This window comes from Musa acuminata, chromosome BXJ2-3 (assembly GCF_036884655.1).
Source record: "Musa acuminata AAA Group cultivar baxijiao chromosome BXJ2-3, Cavendish_Baxijiao_AAA, whole genome shotgun sequence".
Taxonomy (NCBI): Eukaryota; Viridiplantae; Streptophyta; class Magnoliopsida; order Zingiberales; family Musaceae; genus Musa; species Musa acuminata.
The window spans coordinates 40,428,220-40,452,799 of NC_088340.1; the positions used below are offsets into that span (position 1 = coordinate 40,428,220).

Sequence of the window (24,580 nt, forward strand, 5' to 3'; positions counted from 1 at the left end):
ATTTATACCATAGTGCGTAGAGGAAACAAACAAATTGTTTTACTTGCTCCCAGAGACTACGGAAAAATTTTGTTATGTGGTAGTGTGGAAGCAAATGATCTCCAAATTCAGTGAACCAAATTCGTAAACTCGGAACCTTTAATAATTTTAGTTTGGACGCTAATAATCCAAGCAATTTGAATACCAGAAACCACATTTCAAATCTTTTTCCACCATTATATGCTGAGAGGAGAGACATCCCAGACTCGTTTGAAACAATCTCTGTAATGTTACATGGCACCGCGCGGATACACTGAGAAGGCCACCATTGCTGGAGAACCTTTTGGGCTTCAGATAAATGAGATTGGATTAAGAGAAAGAATATTTGGATTAAAAATATCACAGACTTAGAGGTTTACAGGGACGCGGAGGCCATCATAGCTTAATTGGACATCCAGACCCTCTGACTCCAGCAACTTGGCAAGCTCTTCATTTATCTCATCATGGTCCATCAAGTGCATCATTCCTAGTGATAAAAAAAAAAAAATCTACATATCAGAGGTTTATAGTTCAACTTTCCAAATAATTTAAATCATCTCGTGCAACAAATACTTGATGATAATACATTAATAGGCTTTGTAACAAACGTATGGATGATGTTTTTATGAAGATGACACAAAAAATTCTTGATTCCTTTTCTAGATCATAGAAGAATTGATGATAAAAGAAATTCCAAGAAGACTATTAGATAGAAAAACATAGGCTGTGAAGCAACCGTTATCTATAGAAAAACACAAATTTAGTAAAAGCCAACAAGCTTGTAGTCGAATGAAAAGATGGGAAAAGAACAAAAAAACTTAAATATGACAGAGAGATTAAGGCCCGAGTAAATGGCATTTTGTTGATCTACAACAGACATGTCTGTTCTTATTTCTGGAATTGACATTTTATTTCTCCAGATTTTCACTTCATACTCCAGCAGACAAATGTTTCTCAATTAATCTGTAAACTGCTAGATCTGTAAACTTATTTCATATGCTAGATAGCTCTTAATTGTTTCAATAACTTCACTTATCGTAATTGTTTTGACAGATCCATTTGGAGTCTTAGACTGCAAAGGAGCAACCTCATTGAAACCAAGGAGTACCTCTATACAACCTTATGTGCATGATTTTATTAATTATTAGTGAAAGCAACTCCTCCATGTTTCTTTGGTCTTATTATTCTATACTAAAGCTTCTAGCCTGCATTTTTCATGCATCTATGCCTTAACTAAATCGATACTCTTCCCGTAACTTATATTAGAAGCTATCACAAACCATAGAGTAACTTCACTATGATACCTTTGCCTTTTTGATATCCGCCATCTAAAATAACATTTGTTATTTCTATATTTTTTCATGCTCGATGATGAACCTTTTTTTGTACTAACATGCTCTCATCCCCCTTAAGCAGGATGAGATCAAGAAAAGCATACTATTGCACTAAAATCTTTTCCCTAAGGTTGTCACATACCAGTAAAAAGTGTTCTCCTTGGTTGAATTTTGCGTACTTCCTCCAGAGCCTATTCAACAATGAAGTAAACAAAGTTCACAACTTGATTGAACTTCAGCACTGATATAAACAAAACAAAGCAAAAAATAATATCACTTACCCTTGGTAATCCGAAGTGTGTTGAAGACGAACGATCTGGTCTTAGCGCATCCTGAACAATATTTCTGACGTAATAACCTTTGAAGAAAAGAAGCATATAAAGCAAAATTTATCCAAGCAGAAAAGATACTGTACCAAGATTAGAAGATCACAGTCTTTAAGAAGCATGTAAGTCTCTTCTGGTATGTCACTGACGTCACTGGACACATAAAAAACTCAGCCAAGTAAAGTTGCAAACAAACCCAAGATACAGGAAGCAAGTACTTACCTTATATAACAGACATCACCAAAACGAAATCCTAGAGAACGGTATCCATGCCCATGCCAGACAGGTAAAGGAGTAACCTAAAGCAGACTAGTCAATCACTAAGCAAATTGTCTAGAAACTTTACCAAGTGTAGTAAGAACATAAATACATAATTCCACATCATAACCCTCCTGTAAAATGTATAAGTCCCAAGTTTTACAGTCTACAGAAAAACTGACTATAGAGCTACATTTATAATCTCACTGACCCAGGACAAAGCTACATATTATGAAAATAAACTAGGGTACAACAATTTCCACAAAGAAAAATATTCTAGCCCTTGATTAGTTTTCTGAAGAAAAGCACAAGGTTCTATTGCTTAACCAAAAAACTAAAGGTGCATACTGTATGTTCAGAATAAGGATCAAAGTAGTATAATCTTGTAGCAAGTATTGAGAAGTTTCAATAGCTTATTTAATCCAAATTCGTGCTAGTGCAAGAAACAAGGATTTAAATCTTTGTCTGGTACCAGTTCTGGTAACCTGCTTGACCGGTATATTAATGGTGTAGTGGACAGTATCGACCAGTACAATCGGTATCATTTCACAAAATAATAAAAAATGAATGGGTTTATTGTACCATTATTGAACTATATGTTCTGATACTAATACTTGGTTGGACCTGTGGACCGGTTAATACTTGGTCAAGAGAACTGAAAACTTGGCAAAAAAACATTATTTCACATGAAGAGAAGTCATGATAACTTTGAAGTTTGAGTTTTAGTATGTGTCCTAGATGACAGGCATATATGGTACAACAGAAGGCCAAACAAAAGCATCATATGATAATCAGGAAAATTGCAATAGTTTAACATCCTAAAACTTAATTTTCATAAATTAAAAAAAAACTCATTGAAATGGTACTTGAACCGACTGACCTTAAGATCATGAATAACAAACGGTTCCTCATTTATCACATTGAACTGCAACTCTGACACAGCAGCGCCAGGAACAATTACACTTGTATCCACTATATAATAATGTGTCTTCTTCATCACCTAAAACAAATTGAAGAAATCCATATTAAGAATCTTATATATTTTATTAAGTCAAATTTTGTGGTTCTCTACAGAAACAGAAAGGCTTTACCATAGAGGGGATGTAGGGCCACCTATATGAAGACACATATCGGAAGAGAAAATCACTTGAAATATGGTAAAAACTAAAAATGACTAATATTATCGATTAAATTTGTTACTTATTATTCAAATAAGAACTAATATTATTCAAATAAGAACTAGTGAAGATACGTTGCAACATTTCCTATTCTGTAGAACAGTATAATAAAATTTGTGGAGGAAAAAGGATAATAATAAATCAGCATAACAACCGCAATATCAGTTTCTTCTCATTTTTTTCATGAATGAAAAAATTGCTACAGAACTAACATCATGCCAATCATCCTTGCTTTTAAGTATAATATTAACCTCCAGCAATACCAGGTCTGTTGTAATCTCCAAAATAAGATGGAACTTGCTGAATGGCAGCGAGAGGAGGTAGGAAGTTTTAATGATTTGCAAATCTTACCAAATTCAAATTTACCATAAAGGAATGACATTCTGTAAGAAAAAAAAAAGGATGACCATGACAATATGCCATGAATAATTTGTGAAGTCCATGCATGTGTACAGAGCCAAGCTACTGTTTCATACCTCAAAATCACGTTGTGCCACATAAATTGGGATGAATGGTTGGACGTTGTTTGTCCAATCTCGAAGATCATCAAGCCCTACATCAAGAATCACTGAATTCAGTCAAAGGAGAACTGATCTCTCACTCTCTCATCCAATTACTCAAAACACACCCACTCTTGTGCACAAGCAGAAAAAGCGAATTGAACTCCACAATCATCACTTGAACAATTATACAAATTTCACTTGTCAAAAGTTAGGCAAACTAGTAAAGACCTACAAAATAGTTTCCTTGTGGAGGACATCTCCAAGAGGTGTAGTTGTGATGACCATAACAATGTTAAAGAACCTGAAGATGCTTTATGCTACTATTTTTCGCAAATAGAAGAAAAGAGAACCCCATTGGACTGAGAGATCCTATTTCGATAATTCATGTTCATATGTGGAGCAAAATATACATGAACAAGGATGATGAGTATCATATTTCATACTGAAAATCCACTTCAACTAGTACTAGTGACAAGGTTCCTTCAGGAAAAAACATTCTTCTCATACTAGAATATTTTACAGGTATATAACCAATTATTTGTGCCTGTAGGGTTTGAACTTCCCCTGATTTGCTTGACCAACCACTTTATGTTATAATGTCAGCAACTCTGATCAAGACCCAAATATCAGAGATTCAAGAATTGATAAATTATGGAACCATTATAATATGTTCATACATTCCTAGCTCTGCATCTCAGTTAATACACAAGAATTATGCATATTCTTTTGCTAAAACATTTTTTTTCTCGAACAAGTTATGCTCTAGTACATTTTTGCCTTTAACCTTATGAAATAGAACGGGAGGGGGATCAGATATCAAAAATAGAAATAAAGGGGGTCTTGAAAAAATTGGACAGGCTGGTAGTATAATTACATGAAAATAATACGATGTTAGAACATTAATTCATGGACTGGACACTGATTAAATTTCCTTCTTTTTTTTTTGGCCAAAATAGCTGAAGAGTAATAAATGAAAGATTCTTCTTTATCATAAAATTTGAATGCTGCTTGACAGCTATAATCCATGAGAAAAAGTTGGAAATGAAGCAGGATGGATTAGAATCTGTACTTATGCTAACACTAACAAATTATTCATCCATCTATACATGCATCAAGGTCTACACAAACCACACTGTTCAGCCATCAGAAATGAGTATTAATCATCATATGATCAATAAAATAGATAATTGGATGAAATAAGGTTCGTTGTACCATAGCATACCGCTTGGTATGAGTGGTACATACCGATCTAATAGGGGACCGATGCAGTTGGTGCATATCGGTATGTTGGGATGTCCCACTGTACTATGTGTCGGTACATCAGTATAGCTTAGTATGTAGTATGTACCATACCGATAGTTGATTGATACATTGGTACGGACTGATAAGACGAACCATGAGAGAAAATAAGTTTAAACAGAGAATTTAAGAACCTACTAATAAGAGAAGAAACTAAGAGATTCAGCATAAATATTTTTCCTAGTTTTTCTTGTTGCAATATTAAAAATTTTTGCTGTCATACATGATAAAATTGCTATCTAACAAAAGGCAAGCCAGATGTTACACAAGTTTTTCTGCAGTTAAACAAGAAGGTAAATAAAAGTATAAAACATGATCACATATTACTGCTGGTAGATAATATGATATAAGTAATAATATACTGGCATTTCCCAGAAATTTAGAATCCAAACTAAAAATAAACTAGTAAAGTTCTTCAGATCATCATGCAATACTAGCAATGACCATGATTCAGAATTATTATCAATAGTAGAAAGAATTCTGATATGAGGTAGATACCTCCAATCGCATCTGCATGAGAATGGGTGATAATGACTGCATCGATATTTCGCAGCCTGACAAAGAATAGTGAATTAAATAATTAAAACCAGAAACATTCTAGAGATAGCAAATACAAAAATTAGAATTAGAAGCATGTTAAAGATAGTGAATACAGTAATAGATACAAATTTAATTATCGCTTCCAGCACAACTTAATTAATAGGATAACATGTATCTAGCTGAAAAAAAAATTAATGCAAATTTTACCGACTAAAAAAGAGTTGAGAAGCACCAGTAAGATGATGTAAAATAACATAGAGCATGTAAAAAATTTCATTATCATCAATATATCTGCTGATAAAAAATAATATTCTCAGTTGTGATTGGCTAATAAAAAAATTGTGTGGCACTTTCCAATGCATCACAATCCTCAGATGCAACTTAAAAGGTATGATTCATAAAAGGGGAAATGTTTGAGATCAATCATCAAACAAGAACTTTATCATGCACAGGCTATTTGGTATATCATGTTTAAGGGACTGAAAGTAACATGAAAGTGCATTTAAACTATCATAGAACACAAAGAAAAAAACTTAATGAAAGCCTTGGTCATGATATTTATCCAATCTAGTCAGGTAAACACTAGAGGTTAGTCAGGTTCCAGCCAAATCAGGAAAGCTGGTTCATTATGGAAACTTTGTGAAGATTACAGTAACACTGATTATTGGTTATCAATTGAAATTTGACCAGCATTATTTATGAATTAAGCCTAGATACAGCATTGGTGGGAGCCTTACCATCCCTTTTTGTTATGAGAAATGATAACAATCCTGGTCACCAGAAATTTCTTCTAATTTTTGAGACAATAAAAGAGAAATGAAAAACAGATACTTGCATACAGCCTGCCACAAACTTTAGGCACCCACTTCATTGTCATTCTTGTCAAGCAACAAATGAGACATACAGTAACTGGGGTCCATGAACATCTTTTTGTTATGTTCATGATCACAAAGTCAAACTTATGTAGAATATTAAAAAATTCTAAATATGCCGAACACTAAATAAAAAGGTGGCAAGAAACCGTTACCCGTATGCAGGAAACCATCGAAGAGCACTGTGATAGAAAAACCTGCATTTACAATTACGATGTAAGACCTATAAGTATAAAGCTAGTTTTGCTTACATGAAAAAATATACTGATGCCAGCTTTTATGTGCAATGCAGATCTAAGAGTTGTATCTTTTACTATGTCTGTCTGCATTCTTAACCAGCAAACTTTGCATGTGAGAGAAAACATAGTTTGCATGTGAGAGAAAACATAGTTAAATTTGATGCATACTTGCCAGCATCTACAAGAATGTTAAATCTTCCCACAGAATTGACATAGCGTATAAGGATGCTTGTATTAAGTCTCCTGTTCTTGTTTCCTGGCTCAATTGCTTTTGAGCAAACCTGAAAAATGCAATCATCGCTGAAGTTGACACCATAATGAGCCATACAGTAATGGAAACTCTTCGGAGCACCCGGCAAACTCTATTCAGAAAGCTAGAGAGTTACAATCTTACCTTACAAGTTTTTGACTGATTTGTGAGGCAGCTCACTCGAGGAATCCCTTCACTTGTCCCTGTGCCTATAAAGATGATTTCAGACTGGTCCTCAGGTGCTTGAATTTTGGCATCTCTACTAGCAAAATCTGAAATGAAGCAATAACAAACTGTCAGAAACAAGTGATGGTAATATCATTCTTAGGTTATAAATAAGTTTAACTGAATCCAGACATCATTTAGTAATATTTTCTAAAAATTCCTTTCAATATTTACTTTCTTTCAGTCAAAAGAAGAAGATAGATACCATATAGTGAACCGATGAAGACAAAATGGGTTTGACATCTGTACTTATTTTGAGGACACAAGTCTTTAGCCTTTAACCTTACCTGGAACGTGCACATGAAAGATGTCGAAATTTACAATACCAAAGATTCCATAATTATATAGCTGGCCCTTCCGTAAAGACCGATGTTTTACTCACCCAAGAACCTTTATGTAAAAGAAAATCCAAGCACAGCCAAACATTCTCGAGCCTAGGCCACTCAAGTAACACATACAAGAGAATAAGTTTTTCCACTTCTTGATGTCGGATTGCCGGGGTGCCTCAACACAATCCTCCACCATTATGTGAATCACTGAGGTCCTCATCAAACACTAAACAACAAACCCTGAATATTACCCTCATCAAGTAAAAATCAATCATAGCTTGGAATGTCAACCTGATCTACATCTAGTTTGCAATACGTCATTTCATTTGATCACGTGAGCCACAACCCTGAGTGACTAGGGTACACAGCTTCCTGCAAGATGTTGTGGATCAGATCATAAATTTAGTGATTGGATCTTAAAATTCATAGCAACTTGAGCCGAATAACATAGGCATCTGAGTAGATGCTCTCGAAACCACCATAGATGCAAACACGTGGAAGTGCCCAAATCCAGAATCCCACTAAATCACACGTTCGGCACCAGGTCCAGAACAACGTCCACCCAGGATATGGATGGAAACGATATACCGAAGCATCTTCCCAGACATCCTCGAGATATACTAATGTACTCAAGCAAGCCAAATAAAATTCCTTCACCACCACAAGAACATCAAGAACGGCTGAACCGGTGCCGATCGTCGATCATCTTCCAAGAGCCTCGAGGTATTAAGCCGAAACAGATCATTCACCAAGGCGTTTGCAACAAACAATAACGAATAGAAGGAGAAAAAGAAGGTTTAAGATGCATCGAAGAAGGACCCATCCTAACTGTAGAAGGGACGCGGCGGGGGAACCCGTGGACGAGATGAAGGAAGCTGAAATCGCCGAGGGGCGGCGGCGCGGCCGAAGGGAGCGCGCCATCGGGCTGCAGAGCGGGCAACGAGGGAGCGCGCGGCGGCGGCGGCGGGAACGAAGGGCGGCATCCGTAGTGCCGCCGCCATGGAGACGACGGCTCTTCCCCACCAACACTCGCAAACCCCGACGCATTTAGGAATCGGTGATTGCGATCCAAATGTTCGGTGGGTGCCCGCTCATGCTCCATGGCGATCCCATCCGTCAGTCTTCGTATAAGTTGGAGATTGACGGTTGAGGTCACTCTGCTTCAGAAAGGTCGGTTTCTTTCGCCTCTTACGCACGTTTTCACTCAACTCTACAACCCTTTTTTTAGGCCCTTTAATTATTACGCACATAACGTTAGCCTTTTGTTTTACGCACAATTATCAAATTAATAAAGATAAAAATAATTATTATTTCATTGATGTCCTCTCTAAGATAAAAACATTACAAACATGTACCTTTAGGAATGATGTTTCCAAACTTACCTTCCAAATGTATCTCTAAATGTTGCAGATATTTAGATTAATTAATGTATTATTATACGAGTGATAAATTTTATATTAGATCAACATGTAAACGTCATATCATATATATATATATATATAAAATTTTCGATCATTATGTTGTCTCCCATGTGCATAAATGATACATTTAGACTTCAGTATTCATAAATTGTATACAAGAATTATTCTAATCAAGTATTGTAGAAAGATCCACCATAATTAATATATGGAAAAAATAAAAGAGACAATCCCATGCAAGTAAACATGTTATAACAGATAATAAAATTTTCCATGTTATTCTATTTCAGAGTAGACACACTTTTTCTCATCAGCAATACCTACAAATGATGCACCACAGATTACCATGAATACAATTGCAATAAGAAAGCAAAAGTTTACTCAACTAACAAAAATGAGGATGTTTAAAATGTGAAGTCAAAAGCAGTGCATCTCTGATGCAGAAGGGGGAAAAAAAGGTCAGAAGAACCTTGGAACACAACTAGAAGGCAGAAATTTAATGGAAACAACGCAAATCGCAATTGAACAATAAATCATGAGTGAAAAAGAACCACCCTTGCTTGTTGCAACCCAGTCAGTGGGAGAAACAAGTTCACAGCAAAACATTTCATTTCACAAGTAACAACAGACCTGATCATTCAAATCAGAATCTTGGAACAAAAACACAGGAAACAGAAACAACAAATATAATGAAACCAGAGAAAGAATAAATCAGAAGTATTATGAGGCCAATGAACTCACAAACCAAGATTAAAAAACAAATGGCTCGCTTTGTGCTTTACAATTCTCTGGGTCACAAAGGGAACATCCATTAATTATACAAAAATAAATTTCATAACCAATACAATTTGAGGAAATGAGCCATCTCCAATCTACACAAATCAATTCAACACCACGACACCTCATTAGCAACGAATCATTCATTATCTCAACCAAACACTTTTAACCGCATGCTGCCACCAATGTTAATGATGTAATGGGTCAGGAATGTTCTACCAAAGACAACAAACAATTAACAAACAGAATCAAATGATGACAAACCAGCACAAACTGGAACTAACACAACCTTCCATTTGGGGAGGAAATCAAGGTAAACCACATACAGTATGCAAGTTAGAAACTACACATCAGCCACAGGAGCCTCTTCGACTCCTTTTAAAACTGCTGCAAGCCAATCAGAAGCAAGTGCTTGGATCTCGGGCTCCACTTGCAACTCCAAATATAAAGGAGTAACAGTTACCTAAACCACGTCAAAAAAAAAGAAAGGAAACTGTTAGCTAATTGAAGCATGAAACTTTATTATGAAATGAGACGTACAAATACTTACAAATCCCTCCTCCAGGGCTCTGAAATCAAAATCATCATCCATAGCTTCCTGCTCCTTCTCAAGAAACTGCAAATTGAAAGGCATGATTGATTTATCCACTTGCTTTATATGGTACATTTGTTGTGAAGCACACAGATGTAGGGTTAAATCCAAAAAGGGGCCACATGGTGAGAAAATTTGAGTGATCTTGAGCTAAAACCTAGCCATGTACTGATATGAACAATCCTTTCTCTTGGAAGAAGTCGTTATCCACAGAAACATATAGATAACAATTTGTACCACTCATTACTGTAAGATTGGCTAAAATTCCATCAAGATATATTTTAGGAAAAGTCTTACCTCTAGTCGGAAATACTTCTTCAGCACTTCTCTCTGCTCAGATTTTCCAGAAGCTGCAACTGATTCTATTTCTACAATTTTCCTTTGAGCACCAGTGCGGCGGGCCGCTCCCTGCAAAGTTTAAATTCTTCAGAAATAATGGGGGGAAAATGTTCATATTTAAAAGGCAAATATACTTACCGCTGCAGAGGCATCTCGGCCAAGCTGTGCAAGCTGGATACCAAGGCTTTGGTGCATAGACATGAACTGCCCTGCGGCAGGATGTCTATTTGCTGAGACAGCTTGCCAGCTTGATGTGTATCTCCAAAGGCTCTGTCTGGTCAGCTTAAAGCCCTATCATTTATGACAACAGGGCATAAGAAGTGTAAAAGAAAACATATCAATAACAACAAACATAATTAGAACATGAACTACAAGTTATTATACGAATCATAGTCTGTTTAATCAACAATAACTAAAAATCGTAGAGTACTTTCATCGTGGTCTACTGCCATAGCAGTTCGACTAAGGGCCAGGATGCGACCACTTTCGGGTGGTATGCAACCCACCATATGCCTCTCTATTTCAACCATTTTTTACCAGTTTGGACTGAACACAAAGACTGTAACCCTCAATCCAGGAGATCCAGTTCACGAAACCCTAGACAGAATGCAAGCACAGAGCAACGAGTAATAAACCAAGACCACTCTATTTACTCCCATAGGCAGAATGAAGACATGTAAGAAACAACCTTGCAATTTCACTCAAAGCTGCAATGTGTCAGCAAAGACATCATAAAGAGGTGAGTGCCCTGTAATCAATAGGGATGAATGGTATTAATTTGTTCAACATCTTCCTTGCAATATATATACTTTAAATGATCACCCTGCCATTCCTACTCACAACCACCTTTACAGATTAACACATCAAAACATAAACTACGAATTGAGTTTGAGTTTTGACAAAAAAACCTTAAAGCTCAAGTTCATATCCATCGAGTACCCTCAGACCGAATCCAGTGTTTCTTGAACAATGTTTGAGGTTAATCTTATGCATTTTCCAAAACAAACTATCAACAAATCTGGTTCACAGATTAATTTTATATCAACAGAGTTCACCATTCAAGAGCCAAAACCCACAGATTACTGATGTCTGCTCAATTATTATATGGCATGACTCCTGAAGATGCATGCATCAAGGGAATGCAAATTCTCACTGGCAACTTCCAATTAGTCTCTGCTAATTTTAATGGTCAGCATAAATCCTAATTAATCATCATAATGTTTGCAAACCCTTTCTGAGATTGCATATGGTGGGGCATATGTGCTTAATGGCATTGTTACTACATGACAAATATCAAAATAATTACCATCAATCTTTTTAATAATTTTATAATTGAGGACATAGCTTAAATGTACCTCTCTTTTATAACAAAATGTCTAGCATAGACATAAGTATCACATGGGTGAATATCGAAAGAAAAAGAATGTATGACAAAAAAAACTCACCAAAGATTATTCATCATCATGCAGTGTTTGATAGAATGACAACCATCCGGGTTGTCGATAGAAAATTTCATATTTATTACAAGGAAAACAAATCAATGCCACTAAATCTAGTCATGTTTTATTTCTGTTATTAGAGGTCAACAATGGAAAAGACATCCAAGATAGTAATCAAAAGCATTGACCAACTATCCAGCAGTATTCAAATTTAGTTAAACTTATTTTAAATGGAATACTTTAAAAAAGGTACTGAGATACATCCAAGGATTCCACAAGCACGAATATCCATTCCATAAAGATTTGTTTTACAGTCATGGCATGCATTATGAAGTATTTGCACTTCATGACTTTGAGAATGAAGGAAAAGCACTGTCATCCATGTGAAGAAAAAAAGAAACAAAGAATGTTGCTACAACATGATGTTAGAAAATATTCACTGTAAAAACAAGTTTAACTACAGAACTTCCAACATCAAGTATGAATTATGAAGCGAAAAAAAAAAAACAGATCTCAAATGTATGTGAATATATGTAGACACATTAAAAGTAAGTGCATATATATAGGCATGAATGCTTCATGGAATTCAAACTCCAAGGAGACTTTATTGGGCTTCAGCAAACCTGGTTGGCAGAGGGAGCTGTGGGGATTTCTATGTTCAGCAGACAGTTTTTCGGAAAAGTCCCCTTTTCGATGTCCCCAATTGCAGCATTTATCAGCGGTAAACAAACATCAACCGCATCCTTGAAATCGCTTTCTTGACTCTTGTCCTTCTTCCTGACAGAAGCAATCAAATTCTGACGGGTTAAATATAAGGATCGCTGGTCAAGATTGACCATTCTATTAGGGAAGGCATTATTTACCAGTTCAATGAAATTACAAGTGAAGGAACTCCACAAACTAAAGCCTCTCTAGCACCAGCAACAGCACCAGAGTAGAAGCTGCATGGAATTCCACAAGATAAAAAATGGTCTCCAGATAGTTAAAAAGGAAACAAAGAATCAAACAGAAGGAAGTACGATGCTGGAAAGCAAATTCTGCTCATTTGAACAATTAAAACGATATGACGTAATGTTAAAAGATGAGAGTGGAATACTTACGCATGATGACCACAATTTGAACCCTTGTTAATTCCACTGATGACCTATACAATGAACTAAGTATTCATAAAAATTCAAAATGATCTGCATATTTATCTCTGCACAAACACTTAAGAATGTAAATTTACCAGTGTGGGTTTGGACCATGAGAATAATGCACCAGATAAAGCTAAAGAGACGCAGTCAGCAGGAGACCCTGTCCACGAAGATGACTTTTATAATTGCTAAACAACTAATTTAGCTCAGTGTTTCTTGAAAGTCAAAATTTTGACAGTAAAGATGCAAATCATTATACAATAGTATCACCATATAGCTATCAGCACAATGAAGTCAATTCATGTTTTTCAACACAACAGAATAGAGAGAAATAACAGGAGGAGTTCCGGAGGGATCCAAAATTGATCTTACCCGAAATCTCAAAAGCTGTGGCACCTTTAATATCCGCAGATGTTGCTGCAACCGTTTGATGAAGAGTAATTGAATGACCATACACAGATTTGTCCCTTCGTAAAATAAAACAAGAATTATCAACGTCACTGTCGTTACAAATAAGTGACAAATATAAAAATTTCAAGCAATCTAACAGGGCTAAACCAACAAAATTACACCAACCTAAAATAACTAGGTTATTCTTAATAAAACAAAAACAAATTAAGAAGAACAGACAGAACTCAAAGAAAGGAAGAAGGCATTGTCATTCACGAGAGGTAATAAAACAGATTAATAATTTGAATAACCAAGATAGCAAGATATCTGGCACCCGAAAGGAGAAACGGAACGGAGCCAGAAACTTGCACACAGCGCCACGACCAAAAAAAACCCCAAAGAATCGGCCTTTAAAGAAAACCCATCGCAAAATCAAATCCTTACCAAGAAACCTAACAAAGCAGTCGAAATCAAAAAAGGAATAAAAGAAACGAAGCTCGTCTTTGTTAAAATCCAAATATATCATTGGGAAAACAAATATTTACCAACAAACTCAACGAAGCAGCCGCACTCAAGAAAAGAATGAAAGGAACGAGGCCCAGCTCCGCAATCCAACAGATTCAGCAGGAAAGAGGCGAGAGAACTCACGAATCGGGGGCGCAGACATGGACATCGCTTTGTCCCTCGCGAACAAGGGCCTCCACGAGAAGGGTGAGGCCGGGGGAGCCGATCCCGTCGGCGTTGGTCACAAGGACCACGGGTTTCTTCGATCCATCTGCGGCAGCGGCGTCAGCCGCGGGAGCGGAGGACGAGGACGGAACACGGAGGTCCTCCTCGGCCGCCGGCTTGGAATCGACTTCGCCGCCGTCTCCGTTTCCCCCGCCGGCCCTTCTTCCGGCGAGGACGTTCTGGAGGTTCGCGACGAGGTTTGGGGGCAAATGGTTGTTCTTTTTGGATTCCGGATCCGTCATCGTCGTCGCCCGAGAGCAATCAAGCAATCGAAAGCAAAGGAAGAAGGGAGGAGGAGACGAGAGAGACGAGAGAGACGAGAGATTTCAATGCAAAGAAAGGGACAGCAGCCAAGGGATTTCGTTGGATATATCCGAGTCAAGAGGAGCCAAAGGCGATAACTTTAGTAAAAAAGAGAGAGAATGAGATGGAATAGCAACGATGGAGAAAAATATACAATTTAGGAAAATTGTATTACGTGCCATTGCAATAAATTAATAATTAAAATATTATATATATATATATATATAAGATATACATAATGCCTAATCTATCAAAGCGCAAAGACGTGATCCTAACTACAATCTTACAATAATCTATCAAAATTAACTAAACTAATTAATGCCTTTAAAATAAATAATAATAAATAAATAAATAAATTATGCCTTTAAATTATACATTTCTTCCAACACTAATTGAAAGATTAAAAATAGTATTTTATTTGGGAAAAAAATATTTTTGATGCTCATTGTTTTGACGTGCTCGAAGAATGTGGGAAGAACATGGAAAGATCATGGGATTGAGGAGAATGGATTATTCCTTTATGACTTAATAAATTCTATCGAATATTTACGATGGCAATGATAAGTAGTAACATTACGACTTTTTGTGTCGACTAGACTTATGAACACATTGAGCGATGCATATCACTACTAAAAGACTAATAAAAAAATTTAAGTACCAATTTTTAAGGAAAAAAAGACATTATTGGATCAATCAAACCTAACATGCAGTAAGGTTCTTTGGTCCAGCATTCACTAAGTGGCTGCCTTCATGGAAATAGGACACAAAACCTTTTATTAGAACCACCACATATTTCCAAACCCAAGTTAATGGATCCATGCACTGTTGTTTCACAATGGAGGAATGGGTAGGACATGCCTGAGAGAGGACCAGTCTCGGCGACATCAAAGCATTAATGGAACAGCAAAGGGAAAAGTGGAAGACGAAGATTAAAGAGCGATAGCGATGCCTCTCTTTTGTACCAAAGCTTCTCTCGTCTCTGTCATCGTCAGGGCCACCTGATTCACGTCATGTCATTTTAGGGTTCATGTGGGACTGAAGAACTACTGGGTAGCACTTGGAACCCCACCACTAGAAGCCATGCGTATGTATGCTTGGTAGATGAAGGTTGGGTGCAAGCCTTATCTTCTTGTTTGGCCAGATCCATTCATTCATGAAAGGTTTTGACATCATTGACAAGCATCTTCTCCCAGCTCTAACCACACCTGCAAAGGCTAAGAGCTGAACCTACCTGCTAATGATCATTGTATCATTTGATGTAGATGTAAAGTTTATAGTTTATGATGACAATATTTATATATGATGAACCTATTGTTAGCTCTATGGAAATTAGTAAGCATCAAACTAATATTTTGAAGTATAAGATAAAAAAAAAGATATAAATTTAAGTTCTCAATATTATGTAAACGAGTCAAATGCATCATTACCATATAAATATCTCATATATCTGAGCTAATAGTGGCATAAGTAAAAAAGAAGAAAAATCACCTCATCATGCAAACAAGAATTTAAGTTTATTTAAATGAATCAAATACATCATCTTTGGATTTGGTGGTACCTAACGTGAATCCTACAGTGTTTCTAAACAAAAATGCTAAATCCTTGTCAAAAATATAATATATGATGTAATGTTTTGCATCACAGGAAAAGGAGCAGCAGAAGAAGCGTCTTAAAACATGACAAGTCTTCTCAGAGTACCTGCAGATTCTGAAATCTGATCTGAAGTCCAAAGACTTGTCAGCAAACAGATGTTGGTGTCCTGCAGATACATGAAGCTTACTCCTTTTCTACTGCAAGAGTTAGAAGTGCAGCAGTAAGTGTTGCTTCATTCTTCTTCGTTCTGTCCTCCATGACCAGCTCAGTGTGTTGTTTAGACACAGCTGTGCTATAAAGCTTGCTCTTCATGATGATGAGACACAGACTCTCTCCTTTCTTTCTTGCAAGCTTCTACTCTGTGCAGCACTCCTCAGACTCCCATTTGTTGACTTATTGCAGCTGCACTCTTGTGTTGGATTTGCAAAAAATTGTGTAATATATGTAACACTTCCATTGGTATTTGATCCATAATTTGTTCTCCCTCAAAAAAATCTCAACTTCTTAAAGATCATGATTATATTAAGGAGTAGACCTCTCCAGCTGCAAGACAAATCTCTCACAAGGATGTGAAGGAACCATCAGTCCTTGAAAAATCTAGAAGAGACAATTTCCTTTTTTTTATTGAGTTACAATGGATCAGAAGACAAGAGATCAGCAAAACAAAAAAAGCATATTACAGTGAATATGTGGATTGGCTGGCTAAATATGAAAAGTTTATGGAAACATGGATGAAATTTGGATTCAGAATAGTTTTCTTACTGTAAAAAAAAAGATAAGAGCACAGAAATAGAAGCTGATATTCTATGTAGAAGAATAGAGACATCTTGAGACTAATGCAGAAAGCTTTTATTCTTGAGAGCATCTTAATGTTAAAGCAGAACCCCTCAATAATACCTCTGTCTGTGACAGTGCATAGATCACTTGTTGAGCATTTAAAATATATAAAATCCTGAAATTATAAATTTCCATCCATTTGTAAAATACTTTAATATTTTAATTTAATTCATCATGATCTAATTTGATGAAATAATTAATTTATAAACCTGAATTGTACTGAATAATACACTTAATACAAGTCTTTTTTCACTTTTGATGTATTATTAAATTATAATACTATACTCTTCCTCTATTACATAAGTCGATATTTATACCAATTATGATGATTTAATATGATTAAATAATTAGTATATTAACTTCATTCATTCTAAATTTTTGACCTAAAATATTTAAGTCTAAGTTAATAATAATATACCGAGTTTCTTATAAGTCAATATTAATTTTTTTGAAAATAAATTAAGATATTAAATGATACAATAGAGCCTAATCACATATCACGTTATCCATTCAATATTAACAAACATAGTGATGAATTGACCAAACTAATTTAACCGTTAATACCATTAAAATTATTATTATGTAATATTTGTATATTATAAAATGATAATTTCTTTAAAAATACGTTCAATTAAGAAATTCCACGTAAGCAGCTACCCGAAAAGGAAACACGGCGCGGGAAAGACGAGAGAAGCTGCGCGGGGTCTCCTTCGGACTCTGCTGGTTTGGTCGCCACGGTGCGAGCGTCGAAGCCCATCTGGCCATGGAGGCTGCCGGAACCTTTTGCGAGTCCCGCATCACTAGCGGTGGCAGCCTGTGCTACGCCGCGCCTGTCGCCGCCGAGGTGGCCGCGCTCAGCCGCCTGTCGGAGCACCTCGGATCCCTCCTCCGCAACCCGGGCCTGGCCTTCTGCTCCGACGCCCGCATCACCGTCCGATCCGCGGGTGGCGATCCCCCGCACGAGCTGCCTGTCCACCGCTGCGTGCTGTCCGCGCGGAGCCCCTTCTTCCGCGACAAGTTCGCGGCGGGGGCGGTGGCGCTCGAACTCGGAGAGGTGGTGGCCGGATTTGAGATCGGGCGCGAGGCGCTGGAGGTGGTGCTCCAGTACGTCTACACCGGTCGGCTGGAAGAGCTGCCCAGGGGCGTGGCGGAGTGCGTCGACGAGACCTGCCGCCGCCACGAAGCCTGCTGGCCCGCCGTCCATTTCATGCTTCGGGTGCTCCATGCTGCCTCCACCTTCGAAATCAACGAGCTCGTCAGTCTGTTTCAGGTAAGTGTTAAATGACCTAACCTAGACCCGATCAATTGCTTTCGGAGAGACCGAAAGAGAGGAAAACTTGATCTCTATCCTATTTTCTGATCTTTGTTATCAAATGATGGATTAAGTCACTTCTTGCTTGCTAGATTGTGGCTTAACCGATATTTTCTTCATTGTTCCGTGTGGCATTTGGTGCCTTTTATCAGTAGGATGATTGACTTGATCATTGTTGTACAACATCCTGAAGTGGTTTCTCATATGCCTAACACATATCATGAACTGCTTTTCATGATTTGATTCAACTTGAAACTAATAGGGTGTAAGAGTGGTCAGTTACGACTGGTGTCAAGGTTGAATCTTCATCAAGGAATGCTCTTGTTGTTGTTGTAGCACAAATGTTCTTTAGGACTCTTAAGACCTTGTAAATTTAATGAGAACTCGTCTAGCTGCACATGTCATTTCCAGCAGTTCTTATAGTAGCCTTCAACTGTGGCCTTCAAATTGGATCGATCCAGTTAAGAATTCCTGCTTCTTTCCCTGATGTGGCAACTATATCAAAAAACCCTACTCAATTAACAGATGAAGATCTCCAGCACAAGTGTCAGTGATCACTCAGATAATTTATCCATTGCAATCAACTTTTTCTCATGCTACATATAGAAGCATCATCCTATGAAAATGTTTATCATTCAGTGTTTACTAATTTATCCATTGCAATCAACTTTTTCTCATGCTACATATAGAAGCATCGTCCTATCGAAAATGTTTAACATGCAGTGTTTACTAATACAAGATTTAGGAGACTTTCTTTTTGCCGAGTCAGCTCAAGAATTATCATGTCATTCTAATCTGTTTTTGAGCAAGCAGTGCTTCTAAAAGAAAATATTGACCATGTCAAATTACTCCAATGTTCTAGACATACTTAGTTTACAATAAGAATAGATGACTCGGTGCCTGCTTGAATGTTGTTAGGCATGTCATCATGTACTGCCGCTAGTTTATCACTTTTTCAAGAACAAACAAATTAATGCATATCTTTCTTGCCAAATATTTTACTTTCTTGAAGATATGTCTATCAACAGCCTTCATTTACTGCAGCGGCAGCTCCTTGACATTCTTGAGAAGGTAGCAATGAACGAAGTTCTATCGATCCTATTTGTTGCAAATCTGAACTATAAGCTTTCTCAGAGATTATTTATGAAGGCCATTGATATGGTTGTCAACTCGGATATTAGTTATATAACCCTTCAAAAAAAGTTGCCTTCAAATGTTGTCAAGCAAATTAAGCAGTCCCGCTCAAATTTGGGATTGGATGGACAAGAAAACTTCAAATTTCCTGATAAGCATGTGAAGAGCATATATGGTGCTCTTGATTCAGATGATATCGAATTAGTCAAGTTGCTTTTGGAGGAGGGACATACTACTCTGGACGATGCAAAGGGTCTACATTATGCAGTGGCTTACTGTGATTCAAAAATTACAAAGGAGCTTCTGGATCTCGGGCTCGCAGATGTTAACAGCAGAGACCACCAAAATTACACCGTGCTCCATGTTGCTGCAATGCGTAAAGACCCTGAAATCATAATGTCTTTGCTAACAATGGAAGCTCGACCACTTGAAATCACATCAGATGGACAAACAGCACTTCAAATCTCCAAGAGGCTTACCAGATCTACAGACTATTATAGGTCAACTGAACAAGGTAAACCTTCCCCAAGGGAACGATTGTGTATTGAGATGTTACAGCGGGCTGAAATGATAGAGACATTCACAGAAGTAACTTCAGTACCAGTTGAGATGACCAGTGATAACTTGCATGAGAAATTATTGTATCTTGAGAGCAGAGGTAATTTACCATAGAGTGCAGACAATGTTTTTATGAAGTACAGAAGTAGTATTGCAAATTTTATGTTCTTCATTTGCCCCTCACCTAGTGGTATTTGCTTTATCAATGATGCACTAATTTGACTTTCCATGTCACATCTAGTACCAAACCCATTGTCCACGCATGAAAGCAACTAGTAAAAAGACCAACTTTGCTCCACTCCATGGATATAATAATTCCTTATTTTGGGGTGGGAATGGGGGATTTTGTTATGGCTGATTTTAGGTTTTTCTTCATATCCTCATAATGTCTATATAAGTTGTTCAAGCTGTATTTTCTCTTGATGCAGTTTGGTTAGCAGAGCGCTTATTTCCAACAGAAGCAAAAGCTGCCATGAACAATGCTAATGTGGATGGTACACTAAAAGTTCACTCAAGTTGCTTGACGCACTTCTGTGCTGGGAACAAGAGGTCTGCTGAGGATGTTGTAAAAGCATCTTTTAGAATGACAGAAGAGTACTTATCCCGGATGGAGGCTCTAACTAAGACAGGTACCTTTCTTGGGCAAGCAATTATCTTTCTTTCCAAAACTCGAAAGACAAACATACAAACTCACCTGCTTAAACCCACAAGGGAACTGGTGAGACAGAAACAGTACATACAGGTGCAGTTAGAACTATTCAAACATCTAGTGGACCAGCTATATAAATCTACTTCTTATACCTTTTTTCATAGAATTTATAATCCTATATTCCTTGCTGAATTCCTTTTCAAACTTCCTCCTATTCCTTTCAGTTCAAACATGATATACAATTTCTGGAAAAGCTGGTTTCCTGAAGTGAAGTAGTTCTGCTTTTCGTCTGCAATTCTTAATAAACCAACTCAAGTCTTCGTTCAAGTGTTCTGCCTCTATTGGTTTTACTAAACTTTAACGTAATACCCCATATATCTCCAGAAACTGCACAGCAGAAAAATAGCTGAACAATATTGTCTGAAGCACTCACTGTCAGCACATTGTGAATTTCTATCTTGTGTTAGTAGTCTACCATCCACTCCAACCAAATGATTGAAGAATGCCTTGGGATATTCCCAAAACATGAAAGAATGCCCGGGGATGCTCCTGTTTGCCCATGCAACTAACACCTTTATTACTCCATTTTCTTATCAATTCCAAGCCTTTTTGAAATTGACTTGGTATATTTGTAGGCAACCATATATGTCTTGACTATTACCATGATATCTTTATTTGTCTTTTTCCATATATTCTCATATGTGCAGGTGGTCAATACCTCTATTGTCGACAGTAACTTCTTATGTTGTAGTTTGCAGACATATAATCAGATCCAACCACTTCTTATGTGTCCAACCATCTAATTTTTGAGCCATCAAAAAACCAATTGTCAAATCAGTACAAAGTTTCTTTTTTCGTTACACGACTTTGGGCCACAGTATTCCCAAGCTGAATTTCTTATTTTAGTCACTTGCTCTGTAACCAACATATTAACTTTTGGAGTTTTCATACTCCAATCAGTAGAGATCTATCTTTAATCTTCAATTTTCATTATCAATTTGCATATAGAAGGAACTTTATAAAGTACAAACCACAAGTTCTTTTACATTGCAACTTTGTTCCAGACCTCAACATTCTTTCTTTTTTCCTTGCATTCTTCTTTCCAAGCAACCAAAGCATGTCCATTCTTCATTCTCGAACTATTCGTAAGGAAAGTTTGTACATATCAGATCATTTGATTAATAAGCCTTTTTGGTGAAATGAAAAACCTGCTCCAATATATTTATGGGCTGAAAAAGAACAAGTTTGACAAGTTTCTCCTATACATTAGCTGAACTTAGTTGTGTATGAATTCACATTTCGGGTCATCCTTCCAAAGAAAAATTCAGTATCCTCTGTACTTAATTTTTTAGACATGAGCGGAACTCCTAGATATATCACTGGTATAGAACCTTCTTCAAGGAGCATGAATGACAGAGAAGTCATTCAAAGACTCACTGATGAACCTGAAATCACAGATGAGCCGTAGAGATATTAACTTGTTGAGTGAGTCCATCATGGAGATACTAACTTATCTGGTGACTCACTGATGAACCTGGAATCACAGATAAGTCATTCAAAGACTCTTTTAAGACCCTGATTGAGTCTTCATTTCCATTGCTAAAAATAGCAACAAATCATCTGTGTGATATAAAAGTGAATTCTAAAATTTCCTAGGCATGGAATATAATTCGAAGTCCCTTCTTTTGATCACCAACTTCAATTTCCTTGAAAGATATTCTGCTGCCATAATCCATTTAATCATTACAGAGATCCTAAAAGGAAGTCATCTTGTACACAAAGTCCCAGTTAATTATAGCCCTTTTAAGTCTACACCTTGAGGAGATGAATGTTCTCGATATCCTTTAACCAATTCATGGACCAATGAAATATTATCAGCTGTCCTTCTGCCTCATAGTAAAGCCGATTGACTCATACTGATTATCTTAACCATGATCCTTGTTCTTAAAAATTGAACTTTGTAATGCATTTGTACAGGGCAGAATTCAGAAAAAGTTGTTGGATGTTTATTTTGGGGATTAAGATGATAGTATTTGCATTTAACTCCCTGAATAGTTTGGAACAATGCTGCACAACTCTTTAAATCTTCCCAAACTATGTCCCATCTATTTTGATGAATATCAGTTGTCTCATGAAAAAAATGTACAGCGGTAGCAGCCTTCATCGCACTGATTTTGACAGTTGTGATTGATGCAGCATTTCAACATGATCTACATATAATACTTTGTATTCCACAAATCACTTGTGCAAGTATTAATTGATTTGGATGTTACCACTCAGTGCAACTCGGAATGCATTTCTTCCCACGGTGTTCCAAGGTAATCGATAAGATTCTGGGAGATGATCTGTCCGAGCTATCTATAGTCGAGCACATCAAGACCGAAGAGCGAAAGAACAGATACAATGAGATTTTGGAAGAGATAAACAATGCGTTTACCCAAGATAAAAATGCGTTTGACAGATCTGCCTCCCGCTCAATTTCATCTTCTAAATCTGCACGAGCAGTTAGGAGCAAGGCTGCCAGAAAATGACATGGGACATATTTTTCTCCTCATATCAGCAGGTCCTTTCTCTTTCTTGAACCTTTGCTTGCTTTGTACTCGTTTCAAGGATGAGTTCCTTTCTTGCTTTGTTTCGAGGTGGAAAGTAGGATTGCCGTACATATATACCGATGTTCTACGAGAAGTTTCTTGTTTGGTGTTACTTACAGATGATTAACATTATTCACCTATTTTTACAGAAACGTTTCAATTCATCAGAAGCTGAACATGCTTGGATGCACTGAACTTGTACAAGAATGGATAACACAGTCCTCGCTCATGATCGTGTGAGATGGATGGACTTGAATTCTGCACACCAGCGGAATCGCTACAGTGAGGAGTATCTCGGTCATTGCCAAGTACTTGGATATGTAATTCCAATCTTTTGTATCATAACTCGAAGGAGACAGTGGGGCTTGCCTCTTCAAATGCTTAAGCCAATGAACACACCATGACTCCATCATCGAACAGCTACACCAATAATATCAATGTGGAAATTCTTCAGGCAGCAGCATGAGCCGAGGATGATTTCTCTCTAGCAGTAACTCTTAACAAAGTCCACCGCGTTATATGCTGTAAAATCTGTGATAGAATAATTGTGATGAGATGAGGTTAATTTTGCTAGTTTTATCGTAAAAAGTAATCATGAAAAAAATGTGATTATTGTAAATGTAATCTAGCATTTTGTTAAAATCACATTTAATTACCATGACTATGACACTCGTTTGATTCCTCTGATCTCGCAATGTAATCAATTCATCATGCATTTAGCTACAAACTTGTGTCAATAACTATGTATCACTTCAATATATTTGTTTAGCTGCCTTCCATGTGTTGTGTAGTTCTTTTCTTTGGATCCTTGGGTGTATGTTTGCCTTCGTGTAACCCTCATGACTTCTCCAACTAATATACTTGTGGTCGGTGAAGAATTGAATCTCAGCAAACATGGAAAAATGATAGGCTACATTTCTTTTCCTTTGTGTTTGGAGAGAAATGATAGGCTGGTTACTATGGGACTGAGAGGCAGTAACGCGAGAAATTGGGTGAAGAGATCTGTGAGGAACTCCTTGTAGAGGACAGTATAACAAAGTGATCCCAAAGAACAGCTTCTTAAAGGACATCTCATATCCCGGCTCTAAAAATCGTTCAGGCACATCCTGCAGAGCCTCTCTCTATATTTCTTTCTTACTTTTTATTGTTTTTTTTCCCGCATGAAATTATCTTTTATTTCTGCTCAAATACGGACATTGCTTTCATGTCTCATTCTTTCAGGCATTTCCAGGATGACCAGAACAGCTACTCTGATGTGAATGCACAATGGGAGAGTTGTAGTCAAAACAAAGGATCTGCACAGGGGGTTGAACGCATGATGTTTGACTCGGTTATCAACACTCCATAGACCAGTTTATCTTTTGTTCTTTTTTTCTTATATTTCAATTTTATTATCCTAATTAATTGATTAA

At 37.0% G+C, this 24,580-nt stretch overlaps 3 protein-coding genes across 5 annotated transcripts; 1 reads left to right on the top strand and 2 right to left on the bottom strand.

Moving 5' to 3' along the window:
- Positions 1-120: 120 nt before the first annotated feature.
- Positions 121-8,506, bottom strand: LOC103978787 (putative hydrolase C777.06c). 3 transcript variants are annotated; one of them, XM_065100925.1, is made up of 13 exons: positions 8,201-8,506; positions 6,962-7,089; positions 6,736-6,848; positions 6,484-6,525; positions 5,415-5,470; positions 3,591-3,667; positions 2,817-2,936; positions 1,901-1,977; positions 1,768-1,822; positions 1,634-1,684; positions 1,495-1,543; positions 399-505; positions 121-327 (listed from the first exon to the last, which is right to left on the bottom strand). In XM_065100925.1, exons 1-13 carry the CDS (start codon positions 8,370-8,372, stop codon positions 160-162), a joined length of 1,215 nt encoding a protein of 404 aa, XP_064956997.1. In that variant the 5' UTR covers positions 8,373-8,506; the 3' UTR covers positions 121-159. The 3 variants fall into 3 exon arrangements, with proteins under 3 accessions (XP_064956997.1, XP_064956996.1, XP_009392995.2); XM_065100924.1 differs by having other exon boundaries at positions 1,768-1,831; positions 8,201-8,504; XM_009394720.3 differs by having other exon boundaries at positions 182-505; positions 1,768-1,831; positions 8,201-8,499.
- Positions 8,507-9,694: 1,188 nt separating this feature from the next.
- On the bottom strand, positions 9,695-14,564 carry LOC135608253 (uncharacterized). Its single transcript, XM_065100927.1, has 10 exons — positions 14,111-14,564; positions 13,445-13,539; positions 13,165-13,232; positions 13,037-13,080; positions 12,800-12,877; positions 12,560-12,713; positions 10,636-10,788; positions 10,456-10,566; positions 10,117-10,182; positions 9,695-10,029 (listed from the first exon to the last, which is right to left on the bottom strand). Exons 1-10 carry the CDS (start codon positions 14,431-14,433, stop codon positions 9,910-9,912), a joined length of 1,212 nt encoding a protein of 403 aa, XP_064956999.1. The 5' UTR covers positions 14,434-14,564; the 3' UTR covers positions 9,695-9,909.
- A 3,049-nt stretch (positions 14,565-17,613) lies between these two features.
- LOC103978785 (BTB/POZ domain and ankyrin repeat-containing protein NPR1-like) lies at positions 17,614-23,876 on the top strand. Its single transcript, XM_009394715.3, has 5 exons — positions 17,614-18,194; positions 19,281-20,028; positions 20,357-20,557; positions 22,858-23,140; positions 23,318-23,876. Exons 1-4 carry the CDS (start codon positions 17,688-17,690, stop codon positions 23,106-23,108), a joined length of 1,707 nt encoding a protein of 568 aa, XP_009392990.2. The 5' UTR covers positions 17,614-17,687; the 3' UTR covers positions 23,109-23,140; positions 23,318-23,876.
- The last annotated feature ends 704 nt before the right edge of the window (positions 23,877-24,580 follow it).

Excerpts from the sequence above, each read along its gene's own strand:
- LOC103978787 (XM_065100924.1), bottom strand. The coding sequence starts at position 8,372 with ATGGCGGCGGCACTACGGATGCCGCCCTTCGTTCCCGCCGCCGCCGCC. Across the intron at positions 3,668-5,414 it reads TCATGCAGATGCGATTGGAG|GGCTTGATGATCTTCGAGAT; the intron begins GTATCTACCTCA and ends TTCTTGATGTAG. Across the intron at positions 1,685-1,767 it reads ACTGTGATCTTCTAATCTTG|GATGCGCTAAGACCAGATCG; the intron begins GTACAGTATCTT and ends AATATTGTTCAG.
- LOC135608253 (XM_065100927.1), bottom strand. The coding sequence starts at position 14,433 with ATGACGGATCCGGAATCCAAAAAGAACAACCATTTGCCCCCAAACCTC. Across the intron at positions 13,540-14,110 it reads CATGTCTGCGCCCCCGATTC|GGACAAATCTGTGTATGGTC; the intron begins GTGAGTTCTCTC and ends TATTTTACGAAG. Across the intron at positions 10,567-10,635 it reads GCCGAGATGCCTCTGCAGCG|GGAGCGGCCCGCCGCACTGG; the intron begins GTAAGTATATTT and ends TAAACTTTGCAG.
- LOC103978785 (XM_009394715.3), top strand. The coding sequence starts at position 17,688 with ATGGAGGCTGCCGGAACCTTTTGCGAGTCCCGCATCACTAGCGGTGGC. Across the intron at positions 18,195-19,280 it reads AGCTCGTCAGTCTGTTTCAG|CGGCAGCTCCTTGACATTCT; the intron begins GTAAGTGTTAAA and ends CATTTACTGCAG. Across the intron at positions 20,558-22,857 it reads GGAGGCTCTAACTAAGACAG|TGCAACTCGGAATGCATTTC; the intron begins GTACCTTTCTTG and ends GTTACCACTCAG.